The sequence below is a fragment of the Epinephelus lanceolatus genome, chromosome 16 (assembly GCF_041903045.1).
Source record: "Epinephelus lanceolatus isolate andai-2023 chromosome 16, ASM4190304v1, whole genome shotgun sequence".
Taxonomy (NCBI): Eukaryota; Metazoa; Chordata; class Actinopteri; order Perciformes; family Serranidae; genus Epinephelus; species Epinephelus lanceolatus.
In genome coordinates, this window is record NC_135749.1 from 383,332 (window position 1) to 403,085 (window position 19,754).

At 40.5% G+C, this 19,754-nt stretch overlaps 1 protein-coding gene across 1 annotated transcript in view; it reads left to right on the forward strand.

Moving 5' to 3' along the window:
• The first annotated feature begins 334 nt into the window (after positions 1–334).
• Positions 335–19,754, forward strand: part of LOC117264006 (uncharacterized) — a 33,033-nt gene continuing 13,613 nt past the window's right edge. Inside the window, exon 1 of the mRNA XM_033637795.2 lies at positions 335–1,569. Within this exon, the coding sequence (XP_033493686.2) occupies positions 1,377–1,569 (193 nt within the window). The 5' untranslated portion in view covers positions 335–1,376. The remainder of the gene's footprint in view (positions 1,570–19,754) is intronic.

Consider the following 19,754-nt stretch of genomic DNA (forward strand, 5'->3'; position numbering starts at 1 on the left):
TCTTCCAGGACGGACAGACGTGCAATAGATGTCGTACAGAATGTGGGTCCCTGTTCACATTGGCAACCTGGGAAATGAAAGGTCAGATACAATAGCCAAACAAGCTATAAGGAAAGACAACACAGATGTACAGATTAGACTAACAAGAACAGAGGGGGAGAGTATTGTATGGAGGGAGATAATTAGAAAATGGCAGCAGCAGTGGGACCAGGGGATCAAAGGGAGACAATTATACATCCATCAGAATAAAGTTGGCAGTACAAGGAGGAGGGGGGAGGAGGAAAGAGGAGACACTGATCAGCAGGCTAAGAATAGGACATACACAGCTTAACAGCACATTATACATGATAGGAAAACATCCGACAGGACAGTGTGACAGATGCCAAGAACTGGACACAGTGGAGCATGTGATGGTCAGATGCAGAAAGTACAGCGGAGAGAGCGGACATGGTGGAGGGAATGAAAGCAACAGGACTGACAACAGAGACACTGTTGTCACACTGTGACACACTACTAGATAAGGAGATTAACCTGCCGCCCATATCAATGGAAGTGGTTAGATGTGGTCTCAGTATCACAAATAAGGACATAGATTTTTTGTTTAATATTCTGCTGGTATGTGTTAAGTTTTATATTCACAAATGCAAATTTTTAAGGGTTAAACCGTGTCTCTACCAATGGAAAAAGGAGCCGAAGAGCCTGAATAGATCACTTGAATGGGTTAAAGATAGCAAAGCCCAGAAATTGCTAGCCTTAGTTGACAAATTTAATTTAAGTTGAAGTGCTTTGATTTGGATGTTGTCTGTGTTTGTTTCTTTTGTTTTTGTTTTTCTGGTATTTTCTTTTTCCTCATGAATGTGAACTGAATATGAATTCTTGGATCATTAATGTATAAACTGTACATATGTATATAGGTTTGGTGTGTGGGGGGTGTATTGTTTGTTGGAAACGAAAAAAAGATTCCATTAAAAAAAAAAACAGACACTGAAGAACACACTGGAGTGTGGAGTGAATGGAGGGGAAGGAGGTTCTTAATCAGCTACCTAACAACAACTGGACTGGTGAAAAGAATGTAATGGAATGAAAGATGTTGGAGCAAGGTAGACCCAGAAGATGGCGGTAATGCTACGGGACGGATGCCAACCGCCGTAAAACTCCAAAGAAGAAGCTGAACCGGAAGCGCTGCTGACAACATGCGGCAACATGGCGTCTGTGTTTTTCCGCCGGTGAAGGAGTTTATTTGGTGTTGATCCATGAACAGCTCTTCTGACTGTTTTTATTCTGACTCGGTGGACTACAGTGCTCATGGAGTTAGCTTAGCATGCTAGCTGTTAGCGGAAGTTAGCATCACAGAGCAGCTGTCGGAGAGACTGAAGATGTGTAAAGTCCAAATGCTGAGAGCGTTGGTGAAGCAGCGACTAACTGCGGCTGCTGAAGAGATATTTGGGCTGTTTGAAAGAACGATAGCAGAGTACGAGGAGCAACTTTGTCGCTCAAAAGAGGAGAACGAGCGACAACGGAAACTACTGGACGCTGTTTACAACCCTCAGCTCAGGTTACACAGAGCAGGTTAGTGTGTTCTTCTTCTGTGGTTATAAACACAGAGCAGGTTAGTGTGTTCTTCTTCTGTGGTTATAAACACAGAGCAGGTTAGTGTCTTCTTCTGTGGTTATAAACACACAGCAGGTTAGTGTCTTCTTCTTCTGTGGTTATAAACAGAGCAGGTTAGTGTCTTCTTCTGTGGTTATAAACACAGAGCAGGTTAGTGTGTTCTTCTTCTGTGGTTATAAACACACAGCAGGTTAGTGTGTTCTTCTTCTGTGGTTATAAACAGAGCAGGTTAGTGTCTTCTTCTGTGGTTATAAACACAGAGCAGGTTAGTGTCTTCTTCTGTGGTTATATACACAGAGCAGGTTAGTGTCTTCTTCTTCTGTGGTTATAAACACAGAGCAGGTTAGTGTCTTCTTCTTCTGTGGTTATAAACACAGAGCAGGTTAGTGTCTTCTTCTGTGGTTATAAACACAGAGCAGGTTAGTGTGTTCTTCTTCTGTGGTTATAAACACAGAGCAGGTTAGTGTGTTCTTCTTCTGTGGTTATAAACACAGAGCAGGTTAGTGTCTTCTTCTGTGGTTATAAACACAGAGCAGGTTAGTGTCTTCTTCTGTGGTTATAAACACAGAGCAGGTTAGTGTCTTCTTCTTCTGTGGTTATAAACACAGAGCAGGTTAGTGTCTTCTTCTTCTGTGGTTATAAACACAGAGCAGGTTAGTATCTTCTTCTTCTGTGGTTATAAACACAGCAGGTTAGTGTCTTCTTCTGTGGTTATAAACACAGAGCAGGTTAGTGTCTTCTTCTGTGGTTATAAACACAGAGCAGGTTAGTGTCTTCTTCTTCTGTGGTTATAAACACAGCAGGTTAGTGTCTTCTTCTGTGGTTATAAACACAGCAGGTTAGTGTCTTCTTCTTCTGTGGTTATAAACACAGAGCAGGTTAGTGTCTTCTTCTTCTGTGGTTATAAACACAGAGCAGATTAGTGTCTTCTTCTGTGGTTATAAATACAGAGCAGGTTAGTGTCTTCTTCTGTGGTTATAAACAGCAGGTTAGTGTCTTCTTCTGTGGTTATAAACACACAGCGGGTTAGTGTCTTCTTCTGTGGTTATAAACACACAGCAGGTTAGTGTCTTCTTCTGTGGTTATAAACAGCAGGTTAGTGTCTTCTTCTGTGGTTATAAACAGCAGGTTAGTGTCTTCTTCTGTGGTTATAAACACACAGCAGGTTAGTGTCTTCTTCTGTGGTTATAAACAGCAGGTTAGTGTCTTCTTCTGTGGTTATAAACAGCAGGTTAGTGTCTTCTTCTGTGGTTATAAACACACAGCGGGTTAGTGTCTTCTTCTGTGGTTATAAACACACAGCAGGTTAGTGTCTTCTTCTTCTGTGGTTATAAACACCGCAGGTTAGTGTCTTCTTCTGTGGTTATAAACACAGCAGGTTAGTGTCTTCTTCTTCTGTGGTTATAAACACAGAGCAGGTTAGTGTCTTCTTCTGTGGTTATAAACACAGCAGGTTAGTGTCTTCTTCTGTGGTTATGAACACAGCAGGTTAGTGTCTTCTTCTTCTGTGGTTATAAACACACAGCAGGTTAGTGTCTTCTTCTGTGGTTATAAACACAGCGGGTTAGTGTCTTCTTCTTCTGTGGTTATGAACACAGAGCAGGTTAGTGTCTTCTTCTGTGGTTATAAACACAGCAGGTTAGTGTCTTCTTCTGTGGTTATAAACACAGAGCAGGTTAGTGTCTTCTTCTGTGGTTATAAACACAGAGCAGGTTAGTGTCTTCTTCTTCTGTGGTTATAAACACAGCAGGTTAGTGTCTTCTTCTGTGGTTATAAACACAGCAGGTTAGTGTCTTCTTCTTCTGTGGTTATAAACACAGAGCAGGTTAGTGTCTTCTTCTTCTGTGGTTATAAACACAGAGCAGATTAGTGTCTTCTTCTGTGGTTATAAATACAGAGCAGGTTAGTGTCTTCTTCTGTGGTTATAAACACAGAGCAGGTTAGTGTCTTCTTCTGTGGTTATAAACAGCAGGTTAGTGTCTTCTTCTGTGGTTATAAACACACAGCGGGTTAGTGTCTTCTTCTGTGGTTATAAACACAGAGCAGGTTAGTGTCTTCTTCTGTGGTTATAAACAGCAGGTTAGTGTCTTCTTCTGTGGTTATAAACAGCAGGGTAGTGTCTTCTTCTGTGGTTATAAACACAGAGCAGGTTAGTGTCTTCTTCTTCTGTGGTTATAAACAGAGCAGGTTAGTGTCTTCTTCTTCTGTGGTTATAAACAGAGCAGGTTAGTGTCTTCTTCTTCTGTGGTTATAAACACAGCAGGTTAGTGTCTTCTTCTTCTGTGGTTATAAACACAGCAGGTTAGTGTCTTCTTCTGTGGTTATAAACACAGAGCAGGTTAGTGTCTTCTTCTGTGGTTATAAACACAGAGCAGGTTAGTGTCTTCTTCTTCTGTGGTTATAAACACAGAGCAGATTAGTGTCTTCTTCTGTGGTTATAAATACAGAGCAGGTTAGTGTCTTCTTCTGTGGTTATAAACACAGCGGGTTAGTGTCTTCTTCTGTGGTTATAAACACACAGCAGGTTAGTGTCTTCTTCTTCTGTGGTTATAAAGACACAGCAGGTTAGTGTCTTCTTCTTCTGTGGTTATAAACACAGAGCAGGTTAGTGTCTTCTTCTGTGGTTATAAACACAGCAGGTTAGTGTCTTCTTCTTCTGTGGTTATAAACACAGAGCAGGTTAGTGTCTTCTTCTTCTGTGGTTATAAACACAGAGCAGGTTAGTGTCGTCTTCTTCTGTGGTTATAAACACAGCAGGTTAGTGTCTTCTTCTTCTGTGGTTATAAACACAGAGCAGGTTAGTGTCTTCTTCTGTGGTTATAAACACAGAGCAGGTTAGTGTCTTCTTCTGTGGTTATAAACACACAGCAGGTTAGTGTCTTCTTCTTCTGTGGTTATAAAGACACAGCAGGTTAGTGTCTTCTTCTTCTGTGGTTATAAACACAGAGCAGGTTAGTGTCTTCTTCTTCTGTGGTTATAAACACAGCAGGTTAGTGTCTTCTTCTTCTGTGGTTATAAACACAGCAGGTTAGTGTCTTCTTCTGTGGTTATAAACACACAGCAGGTTAGTGTCTTCTTCTTCTGTGGTTATAAACACACAGCAGGTTAGTGTGTTCTTCTGTGGTTATAAACACAGAGCAGGTTAGTGTCTTCTTCTTCTGTGGTTATAAACACAGCAGGTTAGTGTCTTCTTCTGTGGTTATAAACACAGCAGGTTAGTGTCTCCTTCTTCTTCTGTGGTTATAAACACACAGCGGGTTAGTGTCTTCTTCTGTGGTTATAAACACAGCAGGTTAGTGTCTCCTTCTTCTTCTGTGGTTATAAACACACAGCGGGTTAGTGTCTTCTTCTTCTGTGGTTATAAACACAGCAGGTTAGTGTCTCCTTCTTCTTCTGTGGTTATAAACACAGAGCAGGTTAGTGTCTTCTTCTGTGGTTATAAACACAGAGCAGGTTAGTGTCTTCTTCTTCTGTGGTTATAAACACAGAGCAGATTAGTGTCTTCTTCTGTGGTTATAAATACAGAGCAGGTTAGTGTCTTCTTCTGTGGTTATAAACAGCAGGTTAGTGTCTTCTTCTGTGGTTATAAACACACAACGGGTTAGTGTCTTCTTCTGTGGTTATAAACACAGAGCAGGTTAGTGTCTTCTTCTGTGGTTATAAACAGCAGGTTAGTGTCTTCTTCTGTGGTTATAAACACACAGCGGGTTAGTGTCTTCTTCTGTGGTTATAAACACACAGCAGGTTAGTGTCTTCTTCTGTGGTTATGAACACAGAGCAGGTTAGTGTCTTCTTCTGTGGTTATAAACACAGCGGGTTAGTGTCTTCTTCTGTGGTTATAAAGACACAGCAGGTTAGTGTCTTCTTCTTCTGTGGTTATAAACACAGAGCAGGTTAGTGTCTTCTTCTGTGGTTATAAACACAGCAGGTTAGTGTCTTCTTCTTCTGTGGTTATAAACACAGAGCAGGTTAGTGTCTTCTTCTTCTGTGGTTATAAACACAACAGGTTAGTGTCTTCTTCTGTGGTTATAAACACAGAGCAGGTTAGTGTCTTCTTCTTCTGTGGTTATAAACACAGCAGGTTAGTGTCTTCTTCTTCTGTGGTTATAAACACAGAGCAGGTTAGTGTCTTCTTCTGTGGTTATAAACACAGAGCAGGTTAGTGTCTTCTTCTGTGGTTATAAACACACAGCAGGTTAGTGTCTTCTTCTTCTGTGGTTATAAAGACACAGCAGGTTAGTGTCTTCTTCTTCTGTGGTTATAAACACAGCAGGTTAGTGTCTTCTTCTTCTGTGGTTATAAACACAGCAGGTTAGTGTCTTCTTCTGTGGTTATAAACACAGCAGGTTAGTGTCTTCTTCTTCTGTGGTTATAAACACAGAGCAGGTTAGTGTCTTCTTCTGTGGTTATAAACACAGCAGGTTAGTGTCTTCTTCTGTGGGTATAAACACAGCAGGTTAGTGTCTTCTTCTTCTGTGGTTATAAACACACAGCAGGTTAGTGTCTTCTTCTGTGGTTATAAACACAGCGGGTTAGTGTCTTCTTCTTCTGTGGTTATGAACACAGAGCAGGTTAGTGTCTTCTTCTGTGGTTATAAACACAGCAGGTTAGTGTCTTCTTCTGTGGTTATAAACACAGAGCAGGTTAGTGTCTTCTTCTGTGGTTATAAACACAGAGCAGGTTAGTGTCTTCTTCTTCTGTGGTTATAAACACAGCAGGTTAGTGTCTTCTTCTTCTGTGGTTATAAACACAGCAGGTTAGTGTCTTCTTCTTCTGTGGTTATAAACACAGAGCAGGTTAGTGTCTTCTTCTTCTGTGGTTATAAACACAGAGCAGATTAGTGTCTTCTTCTGTGGTTATAAATACAGAGCAGGTTAGTGTCTTCTTCTGTGGTTATAAACACAGAGCAGGTTAGTGTCTTCTTCTGTGGTTATAAACAGCAGGTTAGTGTCTTCTTCTGTGGTTATAAACACACAGCGGGTTAGTGTCTTCTTCTGTGGTTATAAACACAGAGCAGGTTAGTGTCTTCTTCTGTGGTTATAAACAGCAGGTTAGTGTCTTCTTCTGTGGTTATAAACAGCAGGGTAGTGTCTTCTTCTGTGGTTATAAACACAGAGCAGGTTAGTGTCTTCTTCTTCTGTGGTTATAAACAGAGCAGGTTAGTGTCTTCTTCTTCTGTGGTTATAAACAGAGCAGGTTAGTGTCTTCTTCTTCTGTGGTTATAAACACAGCAGGTTAGTGTCTTCTTCTTCTGTGGTTATAAACACAGCAGGTTAGTGTCTTCTTCTGTGGTTATAAACACAGAGCAGGTTAGTGTCTTCTTCTGTGGTTATAAACACAGAGCAGGTTAGTGTCTTCTTCTTCTGTGGTTATAAACACAGAGCAGATTAGTGTCTTCTTCTGTGGTTATAAATACAGAGCAGGTTAGTGTCTTCTTCTGTGGTTATAAACACAGAGCAGGTTAGTGTCTTCTTCTGTGGTTATAAACAGCAGGTTAGTGTCTTCTTCTGTGGTTATAAACACAGAGCGGGTTAGTGTCTTCTTCTGTGGTTATAAACACAGAGCAGGTTAGTGTCTTCTTCTGTGGTTATAAACAGCAGGTTAGTGTCTTCTTCTGTGGTTATAAACACACAGCGGGTTAGTGTCTTCTTCTGTGGTTATAAACACAGAGCAGGTTAGTGTCTTCTTCTGTGGTTATAAACAGCAGGTTAGTGTCTTCTTCTGTGGTTATAAACACACAGCGGGTTAGTGTCTTCTTCTGTGGTTATAAACACACAGCAGGTTAGTGTCTTCTTCTTCTGTGGTTATGAACACAGAGCAGGTTAGTGTCTTCTTCTGTGGTTATAAACACAGCGGGTTAGTGTCTTCTTCTGTGGTTATAAACACACAGCAGGTTAGTGTCTTCTTCTTCTGTGGTTATAAAGACACAGCAGGTTAGTGTCTTCTTCTTCTGTGGTTATAAACACAGAGCAGGTTAGTGTCTTCTTCTGTGGTTATAAACACAGCAGGTTAGTGTCTTCTTCTTCTGTGGTTATAAACACAGAGCAGGTTAGTGTCTTCTTCTTCTGTGGTTATAAACACAGAGCAGGTTAGTGTCGTCTTCTTCTGTGGTTATAAACACAGCAGGTTAGTGTCTTCTTCTTCTGTGGTTATAAACACAGAGCAGGTTAGTGTCTTCTTCTTCTGTGGTTATAAACACAGCAGGTTAGTGTCTTCTTCTTCTGTGGTTATAAACACAGAGCAGGTTAGTGTCTTCTTCTGTGGTTATAAACACAGAGCAGGTTAGTGTCTTCTTCTGTGGTTATAAACACACAGCAGGTTAGTGTCTTCTTCTTCTGTGGTTATAAAGACACAGCAGGTTAGTGTCTTCTTCTTCTGTGGTTATAAACACAGAGCAGGTTAGTGTCTTCTTCTTCTGTGGTTATAAACACAGCAGGTTAGTGTCTTCTTCTTCTGTGGTTATAAACACAGCAGGTTAGTGTCTTCTTCTGTGGTTATAAACACACAGCAGGTTAGTGTCTTCTTCTTCTGTGGTTATAAACACACAGCAGGTTAGTGTGTTCTTCTGTGGTTATAAACACAGAGCAGGTTAGTGTCTTCTTCTTCTGTGGTTATAAACACAGCAGGTTAGTGTCTTCTTCTGTGGTTATAAACACAGCAGGTTAGTGTCTCCTTCTTCTTCTGTGGTTATAAACACACAGCGGGTTAGTGTCTTCTTCTGTGGTTATAAACACAGAGCAGGTTAGTGTCTTCTTCTTCTGTGGTTATAAACACAGCAGGTTAGTGTCTCCTTCTTCTTCTGTGGTTATAAACACACAGCGGGTTAGTGTCTTCTTCTTCTGTGGTTATAAACACAGCAGGTTAGTGTCTCCTTCTTCTTCTGTGGTTATAAACACAGAGCAGGTTAGTGTCTTCTTCTGTGGTTATAAACACAGAGCAGGTTAGTGTCTTCTTCTTCTGTGGTTATAAACACAGAGCAGATTAGTGTCTTCTTCTGTGGTTATAAATACAGAGCAGGTTAGTGTCTTCTTCTTCTGTGGTTATAAACAGCAGGTTAGTGTCTTCTTCTGTGGTTATAAACACACAACGGGTTAGTGTCTTCTTCTGTGGTTATAAACACAGAGCAGGTTAGTGTCTTCTTCTGTGGTTATAAACAGCAGGTTAGTGTCTTCTTCTGTGGTTATAAACACACAGCGGGTTAGTGTCTTCTTCTGTGGTTATAAACACACAGCAGGTTAGTGTCTTCTTCTGTGGTTATGAACACAGAGCAGGTTAGTGTCTTCTTCTGTGGTTATAAACACAGCGGGTTAGTGTCTTCTTCTGTGGTTATAAAGACACAGCAGGTTAGTGTCTTCTTCTTCTGTGGTTATAAACACAGAGCAGGTTAGTGTCTTCTTCTGTGGTTATAAACACAGCAGGTTAGTGTCTTCTTCTTCTGTGGTTATAAACACAGAGCAGGTTAGTGTCTTCTTCTTCTGTGGTTATAAACACAGCAGGTTAGTGTCTTCTTCTGTGGTTATAAACACAGAGCAGGTTAGTGTCTTCTTCTTCTGTGGTTATAAACACAGCAGGTTAGTGTCTTCTTCTTCTGTGGTTATAAACACAGAGCAGGTTAGTGTCTTCTTCTGTGGTTATAAACACAGAGCAGGTTAGTGTCTTCTTCTGTGGTTATAAACACACAGCAGGTTAGTGTCTTCTTCTGTGGTTATAAAGACACAGCAGGTTAGTGTCTTCTTCTTCTGTGGTTATAAACACAGCAGGTTAGTGTCTTCTTCTTCTGTGGTTATAAACACAGCAGGTTAGTGTCTTCTTCTGTGGTTATAAACACAGCAGGTTAGTGTCTTCTTCTGTGGTTATAAACACAGCGGGTTAGTGTCTTCTGTGGTTATAAACACAGCAGGTTAGTGTCTTCTTCTTCTGTGGTTATAAACACAGCAGGTTAGTGTCTTCTTCTTCTGTGGTTATACACACACAGCAGGTTAGTGTCTTCTTCTGTGGTTATAAAGACACAGCAGGTTAGTGTCTTCTTCTTCTGTGGTTATAAACACAGAGCAGGTTAGTGTCTTCTTCTGTGGTTATAAACACAGCAGGTTAGTGTCTTCTTCTTCTGTGGTTATAAACACAGCAGGTTAGTGTGTTCTTCTGTGGTTATAAACACAGAGCAGGTTAGTGTCTTCTTCTGTGGTTATAAACACACAGCAGGTTAGTGTCTTCTTCTGTGGTTATAAACACAGCAGGTTAGTGTCTTCTTCTTCTGTGGTTATAAACACAGAGCAGGTTAGTGTCTTCTTTTTCTGTGGTTATAAACACAGAGCAGGTTAGTGTCTTCTTCTGTGGTTATAAACACACAGCAGGTTAGTGTCTTCTTCTGTGGTTATAAACACAGCAGGTTAGTGTGTTCTTCTGTGGTTATAAACACAGAGCAGGTTAGTGTCTTCTTCTGTGGTTATAAACACACAGCAGGTTAGTGTCTTCTTCTGTGGTTATAAACACAGCAGGTTAGTGTCTTCTTCTTCTGTGGTTATAAACACAGAGCAGGTTAGTGTCTTCTTTTTCTGTGGTTGTAAACACAGAGCAGGTTAGTGTCTTCTTCTGTGGTTATAAACACAGCAGGTTAGTGTCTTCTTCTTCTGTGGTTATAAACACACAGCAGGTTAGTGTCTTCTTCTGTGGTTATAAAGACACAGCAGGTTAGTGTCTTCTTCTTCTGTGGTTATAAACACAGAGCAGGTTAGTGTCTTCTTCTGTGGTTATAAACACAGCAGGTTAGTGTCTTCTTCTTCTGTGGTTATAAACACAGCAGGTTAGTGTCTTCTTCTGTGGTTATAAACACAGAGCAGGTTAGTGTCTTCTTCTGTGGTTATAAACACACAGCAGGTTAGTGTCTTCTTCTGTGGTTATAAACACAGCAGGTTAGTGTCTTCTTCTTCTGTGGTTATAAACACACAGCAGGTTAGTGTCTTCTTCTGTGGTTATAAACACAGCAGGTTAGTGTCTTCTTCTTCTGTGGTTATAAACCCACAGCAGGTTAGTGTCTTCTTCTTCTGTGGTTATAAACACACAGCAGGTTAGTGTCTTCTTCTTCTGTGGTTATAAACACAGCAGGTTAGTGTCTTCTTCTTCTGTGGTTATAAACACACAGCAGGTTAGTGTCTTCTTCTTCTGTGGTTATAAACACAGCAGGTTAGTGTCTTCTTCTTCTGTGGTTATAAACACAGAGCAGGTTAGTGTCTTCTTCTTCTGTGGTTATAAACACAGAGCAGGCTAGTGTCTTCTTCTTCTGTGGTTATAAACATACAGCAGGTTAGTGTCTTCTTCTGTGGTTATAAACACAGCAGGTTAGTGTCTTCTTCTGTGGTTATAAACACAGAGCAGGTTAGTGTCTTCTTCTGTGGTTATAAACACAGAGCAGGTTAGTGTCTTCTTCTGTGGTTATATACACAGAGCAGGTTAGTGTCTTCTTCTTCTGTGGTTATAAACACAGAGCAGGTTAGTGTCTTCTTCTTCTGTGGTTATAAACACAGAGCAGGTTAGTGTCTTCTTCTGTGGTTATAAACACAGAGCAGGTTAGTGTGTTCTTCTTCTGTGGTTATAAACACAGAGCAGGTTAGTGTGTTCTTCTTCTGTGGTTATAAACACAGAGCAGGTTAGTGTCTTCTTCTGTGGTTATAAACACAGAGCAGGTTAGTGTCTTCTTCTTCTGTGGTTATAAACACAGAGCAGGTTAGTGTCTTCTTCTTCTGTGGTTATAAACACAGAGCAGGTTAGTATCTTCTTCTTCTGTGGTTATAAACACAGCAGGTTAGTGTCTTCTTCTGTGGTTATAAACACAGAGCAGGTTAGTGTCTTCTTCTGTGGTTATAAACACAGAGCAGGTTAGTGTCTTCTTCTGTGGTTATAAACACAGAGCAGGTTAGTGTGTTCTTCTTCTGTGGTTATAAACACAGAGCAGGTTAGTGTCTTCTTCTGTGGTTATAAACACAGAGCAGGTTAGTGTCTTCTTCTTCTGTGGTTATAAACACAGAGCAGGTTAGTGTCTTCTTCTTCTGTGGTTATAAACACAGAGCAGGTTAGTATCTTCTTCTTCTGTGGTTATAAACACAGCAGGTTAGTGTCTTCTTCTGTGGTTATAAACACAGAGCAGGTTAGTGTCTTCTTCTGTGGTTATAAACACAGAGCAGGTTAGTGTCTTCTTCTGTGGTTATAAACACAGAGCAGGCTAGTGTCTTCTTCTTCTGTGGTTATAAACATACAGCAGGTTAGTGTCTTCTTCTGTGGTTATAAACACAGCAGGTTAGTGTCTTCTTCTGTGGTTATAAACACAGAGCAGGTTAGTGTCTTCTTCTGTGGTTATAAACACAGAGCAGGTTAGTGTCTTCTTCTGTGGTTATAAACACAGCAGGTTAGTGTCTTCTTCTTCTGTGGTTATAAACACAGAGCAGGTTAGTGTCTTCTTCTTCTGTGGTTATAAACACAGAGCAGGTTAGTGTCGTCTTCTTCTGTGGTTATAAACACAGCAGGTTAGTGTCTTCTTCTTCTGTGGTTATAAACACAGAGCAGGTTAGTGTCTTCTTCTTCTGTGGTTATAAACACAGCAGGTTAGTGTCTTCTTCTTCTGTGGTTATAAACACAGAGCAGGTTAGTGTCTTCTTCTGTGGTTATAAACACAGAGCAGGTTAGTGTCTTCTTCTGTGGTTATAAACACACAGCAGGTTAGTGTCTTCTTCTTCTGTGGTTATAAAGACACAGCAGGTTAGTGTCTTCTTCTTCTGTGGTTATAAACACAGAGCAGGTTAGTGTCTTCTTCTTCTGTGGTTATAAACACAGCAGGTTAGTGTCTTCTTCTGTGGTTATAAACACAGCAGGTTAGTGTCTTCTTCTGTGGTTATAAACACACAGCAGGTTAGTGTCTTCTTCTTCTGTGGTTATAAACACACAGCAGGTTAGTGTGTTCTTCTGTGGTTATAAACACAGAGCAGGTTAGTGTCTTCTTCTTCTGTGGTTATAAACACAGCAGGTTAGTGTCTTCTTCTGTGGTTATAAACACAGCAGGTTAGTGTCTCCTTCTTCTTCTGTGGTTATAAACACACAGCGGGTTAGTGTCTTCTTCTGTGGTTATAAACACAGAGCAGGTTAGTGTCTTCTTCTTCTGTGGTTATAAACACAGCAGGTTAGTGTCTCCTTCTTCTTCTGTGGTTATAAACACACAGCGGGTTAGTGTCTTCTTCTTCTGTGGTTATAAACACAGCAGGTTAGTGTCTCCTTCTTCTTCTGTGGTTATAAACACAGAGCAGGTTAGTGTCTTCTTCTGTGGTTATAAACACAGAGCAGGTTAGTGTCTTCTTCTTCTGTGGTTATAAACACAGAGCAGATTAGTGTCTTCTTCTGTGGTTATAAATACAGAGCAGGTTAGTGTCTTCTTCTTCTGTGGTTATAAACAGCAGGTTAGTGTCTTCTTCTGTGGTTATAAACACACAACGGGTTAGTGTCTTCTTCTGTGGTTATAAACACAGAGCAGGTTAGTGTCTTCTTCTGTGGTTATAAACACAGAGCAGGTTAGTGTGTTCTTCTTCTGTGGTTATAAACACAGCAGGTTAGTGTCTTCTTCTGTGGTTATAAACACAGCAGGTTAGTGTCTTCTTCTTCTGTGGTTATAAACACAGAGCAGGTTAGTGTCTTCTTCTTCTGTGGTTATAAACACAGAGCAGGTTAGTGTCGTCTTCTTCTGTGGTTATAAACACAGCAGGTTAGTGTCTTCTTCTTCTGTGGTTATAAACACAGAGCAGGTTAGTGTCTTCTTCTTCTGTGGTTATAAACACAGCAGGTTAGTGTCTTCTTCTTCTGTGGTTATAAACACAGAGCAGGTTAGTGTCTTCTTCTGTGGTTATAAACACAGAGCAGGTTAGTGTCTTCTTCTGTGGTTATAAACACACAGCAGGTTAGTGTCTTCTTCTTCTGTGGTTATAAAGACACAGCAGGTTAGTGTCTTCTTCTTCTGTGGTTATAAACACAGAGCAGGTTAGTGTCTTCTTCTTCTGTGGTTATAAACACAGCAGGTTAGTGTCTTCTTCTGTGGTTATAAACACAGCAGGTTAGTGTCTTCTTCTGTGGTTATAAACACACAGCAGGTTAGTGTCTTCTTCTTCTGTGGTTATAAACACACAGCAGGTTAGTGTGTTCTTCTGTGGTTATAAACACAGAGCAGGTTAGTGTCTTCTTCTTCTGTGGTTATAAACACAGCAGGTTAGTGTCTTCTTCTGTGGTTATAAACACAGCAGGTTAGTGTCTCCTTCTTCTTCTGTGGTTATAAACACACAGCGGGTTAGTGTCTTCTTCTGTGGTTATAAACACAGAGCAGGTTAGTGTCTTCTTCTTCTGTGGTTATAAACACAGCAGGTTAGTGTCTCCTTCTTCTTCTGTGGTTATAAACACACAGCGGGTTAGTGTCTTCTTCTTCTGTGGTTATAAACACAGCAGGTTAGTGTCTCCTTCTTCTTCTGTGGTTATAAACACAGAGCAGGTTAGTGTCTTCTTCTGTGGTTATAAACACAGAGCAGGTTAGTGTCTTCTTCTTCTGTGGTTATAAACACAGAGCAGATTAGTGTCTTCTTCTGTGGTTATAAATACAGAGCAGGTTAGTGTCTTCTTCTTCTGTGGTTATAAACAGCAGGTTAGTGTCTTCTTCTGTGGTTATAAACACACAACGGGTTAGTGTCTTCTTCTGTGGTTATAAACACAGAGCAGGTTAGTGTCTTCTTCTGTGGTTATAAACAGCAGGTTAGTGTCTTCTTCTGTGGTTATAAACACACAGCGGGTTAGTGTCTTCTTCTGTGGTTATAAACACACAGCAGGTTAGTGTCTTCTTCTGTGGTTATGAACACAGAGCAGGTTAGTGTCTTCTTCTGTGGTTATAAACACAGCGGGTTAGTGTCTTCTTCTGTGGTTATAAAGACACAGCAGGTTAGTGTCTTCTTCTTCTGTGGTTATAAACACAGAGCAGGTTAGTGTCTTCTTCTGTGGTTATAAACACAGCAGGTTAGTGTCTTCTTCTTCTGTGGTTATAAACACAGAGCAGGTTAGTGTCTTCTTCTTCTGTGGTTATAAACACAGCAGGTTAGTGTCTTCTTCTGTGGTTATAAACACAGAGCAGGTTAGTGTCTTCTTCTTCTGTGGTTATAAACACAGCAGGTTAGTGTCTTCTTCTTCTGTGGTTATAAACACAGAGCAGGTTAGTGTCTTCTTCTGTGGTTATAAACACAGAGCAGGTTAGTGTCTTCTTCTGTGGTTATAAACACACAGCAGGTTAGTGTCTTCTTCTGTGGTTATAAAGACACAGCAGGTTAGTGTCTTCTTCTTCTGTGGTTATAAACACAGCAGGTTAGTGTCTTCTTCTTCTGTGGTTATAAACACAGCAGGTTAGTGTCTTCTTCTGTGGTTATAAACACAGCAGGTTAGTGTCTTCTTCTGTGGTTATAAACACAGCGGGTTAGTGTCTTCTGTGGTTATAAACACAGCAGGTTAGTGTCTTCTTCTTCTGTGGTTATAAACACAGAGCAGGTTAGTGTCTTCTTCTTCTGTGGTTATAAACACAGAGCAGGTTAGTGTCTTCTTTTTCTGTGGTTATAAACACAGAGCAGGTTAGTGTCTTCTTCTGTGGTTATAAACACAGCAGGTTAGTGTCTTCTTCTTCTGTGGTTATAAACACACAGCAGGTTAGTGTCTTCTTCTGTGGTTATAAAGACACAGCAGGTTAGTGTCTTCTTCTTCTGTGGTTATAAACACAGAGCAGGTTAGTGTCTTCTTCTGTGGTTATAAACACAGCAGGTTAGTGTCTTCTTCTTCTGTGGTTATAAACACAGCAGGTTAGTGTGTTCTTCTGTGGTTATAAACACAGAGCAGGTTAGTGTCTTCTTCTGTGGTTATAAACACACAGCAGGTTAGTGTCTTCTTCTGTGGTTATAAACACAGCAGGTTAGTGTCTTCTTCTTCTGTGGTTATAAACACAGAGCAGGTTAGTGTCTTCTTTTTCTGTGGTTATAAACACAGAGCAGGTTAGTGTCTTCTTCTGTGGTTATAAACACACAGCAGGTTAGTGTCTTCTTCTGTGGTTATAAACACAGCAGGTTAGTGTGTTCTTCTGTGGTTATAAACACAGAGCAGGTTAGTGTCTTCTTCTGTGGTTATAAACACACAGCAGGTTAGTGTCTTCTTCTGTGGTTATAAACACAGCAGGTTAGTGTCTTCTTCTTCTGTGGTTATAAACACAGAGCAGGTTAGTGTCTTCTTTTTCTGTGGTTATAAACACAGAGCAGGTTAGTGTCTTCTTCTGTGGTTATAAACACAGCAGGTTAGTGTCTTCTTCTTCTGTGGTTATAAACACACAGCAGGTTAGTGTCTTCTTCTGTGGTTATAAAGACACAGCAGGTTAGTGTCTTCTTCTTCTGTGGTTATAAACACAGAGCAGGTTAGTGTCTTCTTCTGTGGTTATAAACACAGCAGGTTAGTGTCTTCTTCTTCTGTGGTTATAAACACAGCAGGTTAGTGTCTTCTTCTGTGGTTATAAACACAGAGCAGGTTAGTGTCTTCTTCTGTGGTTATAAACACACAGCAGGTTAGTGTCTTCTTCTGTGGTTATAAACACAGCAGGTTAGTGTCTTCTTCTTCTGTGGTTATAAACACACAGCAGGTTAGTGTCTTCTTCTGTGGTTATAAACACAGCAGGTTAGTGTCTTCTTCTTCTGTGGTTATAAACCCACAGCAGGTTAGTGTCTTCTTCTTCTGTGGTTATAAACACACAGCAGGTTAGTGTCTTCTTCTTCTGTGGTTATAAACACAGCAGGTTAGTGTCTTCTTCTTCTGTGGTTATAAACACACAGCAGGTTAGTGTCTTCTTCTTCTGTGGTTATAAACACAGCAGGTTAGTGTCTTCTTCTTCTGTGGTTATAAACACAGAGCAGGTTAGTGTCTTCTTCTTCTGTGGTTATAAACACAGAGCAGGCTAGTGTCTTCTTCTTCTGTGGTTATAAACATACAGCAGGTTAGTGTCTTCTTCTGTGGTTATAAACACAGCAGGTTAGTGTCTTCTTCTGTGGTTATAAACACAGAGCAGGTTAGTGTCTTCTTCTGTGGTTATAAACACAGAGCAGGTTAGTGTCTTCTTCTGTGGTTATATACACAGAGCAGGTTAGTGTCTTCTTCTTCTGTGGTTATAAACACAGAGCAGGTTAGTGTCTTCTTCTTCTGTGGTTATAAACACAGAGCAGGTTAGTGTCTTCTTCTGTGGTTATAAACACAGAGCAGGTTAGTGTGTTCTTCTTCTGTGGTTATAAACACAGAGCAGGTTAGTGTGTTCTTCTTCTGTGGTTATAAACACAGAGCAGGTTAGTGTCTTCTTCTGTGGTTATAAACACAGAGCAGGTTAGTGTCTTCTTCTTCTGTGGTTATAAACACAGAGCAGGTTAGTGTCTTCTTCTTCTGTGGTTATAAACACAGAGCAGGTTAGTATCTTCTTCTTCTGTGGTTATAAACACAGCAGGTTAGTGTCTTCTTCTGTGGTTATAAACACAGAGCAGGTTAGTGTCTTCTTCTGTGGTTATAAACACAGAGCAGGTTAGTGTGTTCTTCTTCTGTGGTTATAAACACAGCAGGTTAGTGTCTTCTTCTGTGGTTATAAACACAGCAGGTTAGTGTCTTCTTCTTCTGTGGTTATAAACACAGAGCAGGTTAGTGTCTTCTTCTTCTGTGGTTATAAACACAGAGCAGATTAGTGTCTTCTTCTGTGGTTATAAATACAGAGCAGGTTAGTGTCTTCTTCTGTGGTTATAAACAGCAGGTTAGTGTCTTCTTCTGTGGTTATAAACACACAGCGGGTTAGTGTCTTCTTCTGTGGTTATAAACACACAGCAGGTTAGTGTCTTCTTCTGTGGTTATAAACAGCAGGTTAGTGTCTTCTTCTGTGGTTATAAACAGCAGGTTAGTGTCTTCTTCTGTGGTTATAAACACACAGCAGGTTAGTGTCTTCTTCTGTGGTTATAAACAGCAGGTTAGTGTCTTCTTCTGTGGTTATAAACAGCAGGTTAGTGTCTTCTTCTGTGGTTATAAACACACAGCGGGTTAGTGTCTTCTTCTGTGGTTATAAACACACAGCAGGTTAGTGTCTTCTTCTTCTGTGGTTATAAACACCGCAGGTTAGTGTCTTCTTCTGTGGTTATAAACACAGCAGGTTAGTGTCTTCTTCTTCTGTGGTTATAAACACAGCAGGTTAGTGTCTTCTTCTGTGGTTATAAACACAGCGGGTTAGTGTCTTCTTCTTCTGTGGTTATGAACACAGAGCAGGTTAGTGTCTTCTTCTTCTGTGGTTATAAACACAGCAGGTTAGTGTCTTCTTCTGTGGTTATAAACACAGAGCAGGTTAGTGTCTTCTTCTGTGGTTATAAACACAGAGCAGGTTAGTGTCTTCTTCTGTGGTTATAAACACAGCAGGTTAGTGTCTTCTTCTTCTGTGGTTATAAACACAGCAGGTTAGTGTCTTCTTCTTCTGTGGTTATAAACACAGAGCAGGTTAGTGTCTTCTTCTTCTGTGGTTATAAACACAGAGCAGATTAGTGTCTTCTTCTGTGGTTATAAATACAGAGCAGGTTAGTGTCTTCTTCTGTGGTTATAAACACAGAGCAGGTTAGTGTCTTCTTCTGTGGTTATAAACAGCAGGTTAGTGTCTTCTTCTGTGGTTATAAACACACAGCGGGTTAGTGTCTTCTTCTGTGGTTATAAACACAGAGCAGGTTAGTGTCTTCTTCTGTGGTTATAAACAGCAGGTTAGTGTCTTCTTCTGTGGTTATAAACAGCAGGGTAGTGTCTTCTTCTGTGGTTATAAACACACAGCGGGTTAGTGTCTTCTTCTGTGGTTATAAACACACAGCAGGTTAGTGTCTTCTTCTTCTGTGGTTATAAACAGAGCAGGTTAGTGTCTTCTTCTTCTGTGGTTATAAACAGAGCAGGTTAGTGTCTTCTTCTTCTGTGGTTATAAACACAGCAGGTTAGTGTCTTCTTCTTCTGTGGTTATAAACACAGCAGGTTAGTGTCTTCTTCTGTGGTTATAAACACAGAGCAGGTTAGTGTCTTCTTCTGTGGTTATAAACACAGAGCAGGTTAGTGTCTTCTTCTTCTGTGGTTATAAACACAGAGCAGATTAGTGTCTTCTTCTGTGGTTATAAATACAGAGCAGGTTAGTGTCTTCTTCTGTGGTTATAAACACAGAGCAGGTTAGTGTCTTCTTCTGTGGTTATAAACAGCAGGTTAGTGTCTTCTTCTGTGGTTATAAACACAGAGCGGGTTAGTGTCTTCTTCTGTGGTTATAAACACAGAGCAGGTTAGTGTCTTCTTCTGTGGTTATAAACAGCAGGTTAGTGTCTTCTTCTGTGGTTATAAACACACAGCGGGTTAGTGTCTTCTTCTGTGGTTATAAACACAGAGCAGGTTAGTGTCTTCTTCTGTGGTTATAAACAGCAGGTTAGTGTCTTCTTCTGTGGTTATAAACACACAGCGGGTTAGTGTCTTCTTCTGTGGTTATAAACACACAGCAGGTTAGTGTCTTCTTCTTCTGTGGTTATGAACACAGAGCAGGTTAGTGTCTTCTTCTGTGGTTATAAACACAGCGGGTTAGTGTCTTCTTCTGTGGTTATAAACACACAGCAGGTTAGTGTCTTCTTCTTCTGTGGTTATAAAGACACAGCAGGTTAGTGTCTTCTTCTTCTGTGGTTATAAACACAGAGCAGGTTAGTGTCTTCTTCTGTGGTTATAAACACAGCAGGTTAGTGTCTTCTTCTTCTGTGGTTATAAACACAGAGCAGGTTAGTGTCTTCTTCTTCTGTGGTTATAAACACAGCAGGTTAGTGTCTTCTTCTGTGGTTATAAACACAGAGCAGGTTAGTGTCTTCTTCTTCTGTGGTTATAAACACAGCAGGTTAGTGTCTTCTTCTTCTGTGGTTATAAACACAGAGCAGGTTAGTGTCTTCTTCTGTGGTTATAAACACAGAGCAGGTTAGTGTCTTCTTCTGTGGTTATAAACACACAGCAGGTTAGTGTCTTCTTCTTCTGTGGTTATAAAGACACAGCAGGTTAGTGTCTTCTTCTTCTGTGGTTAT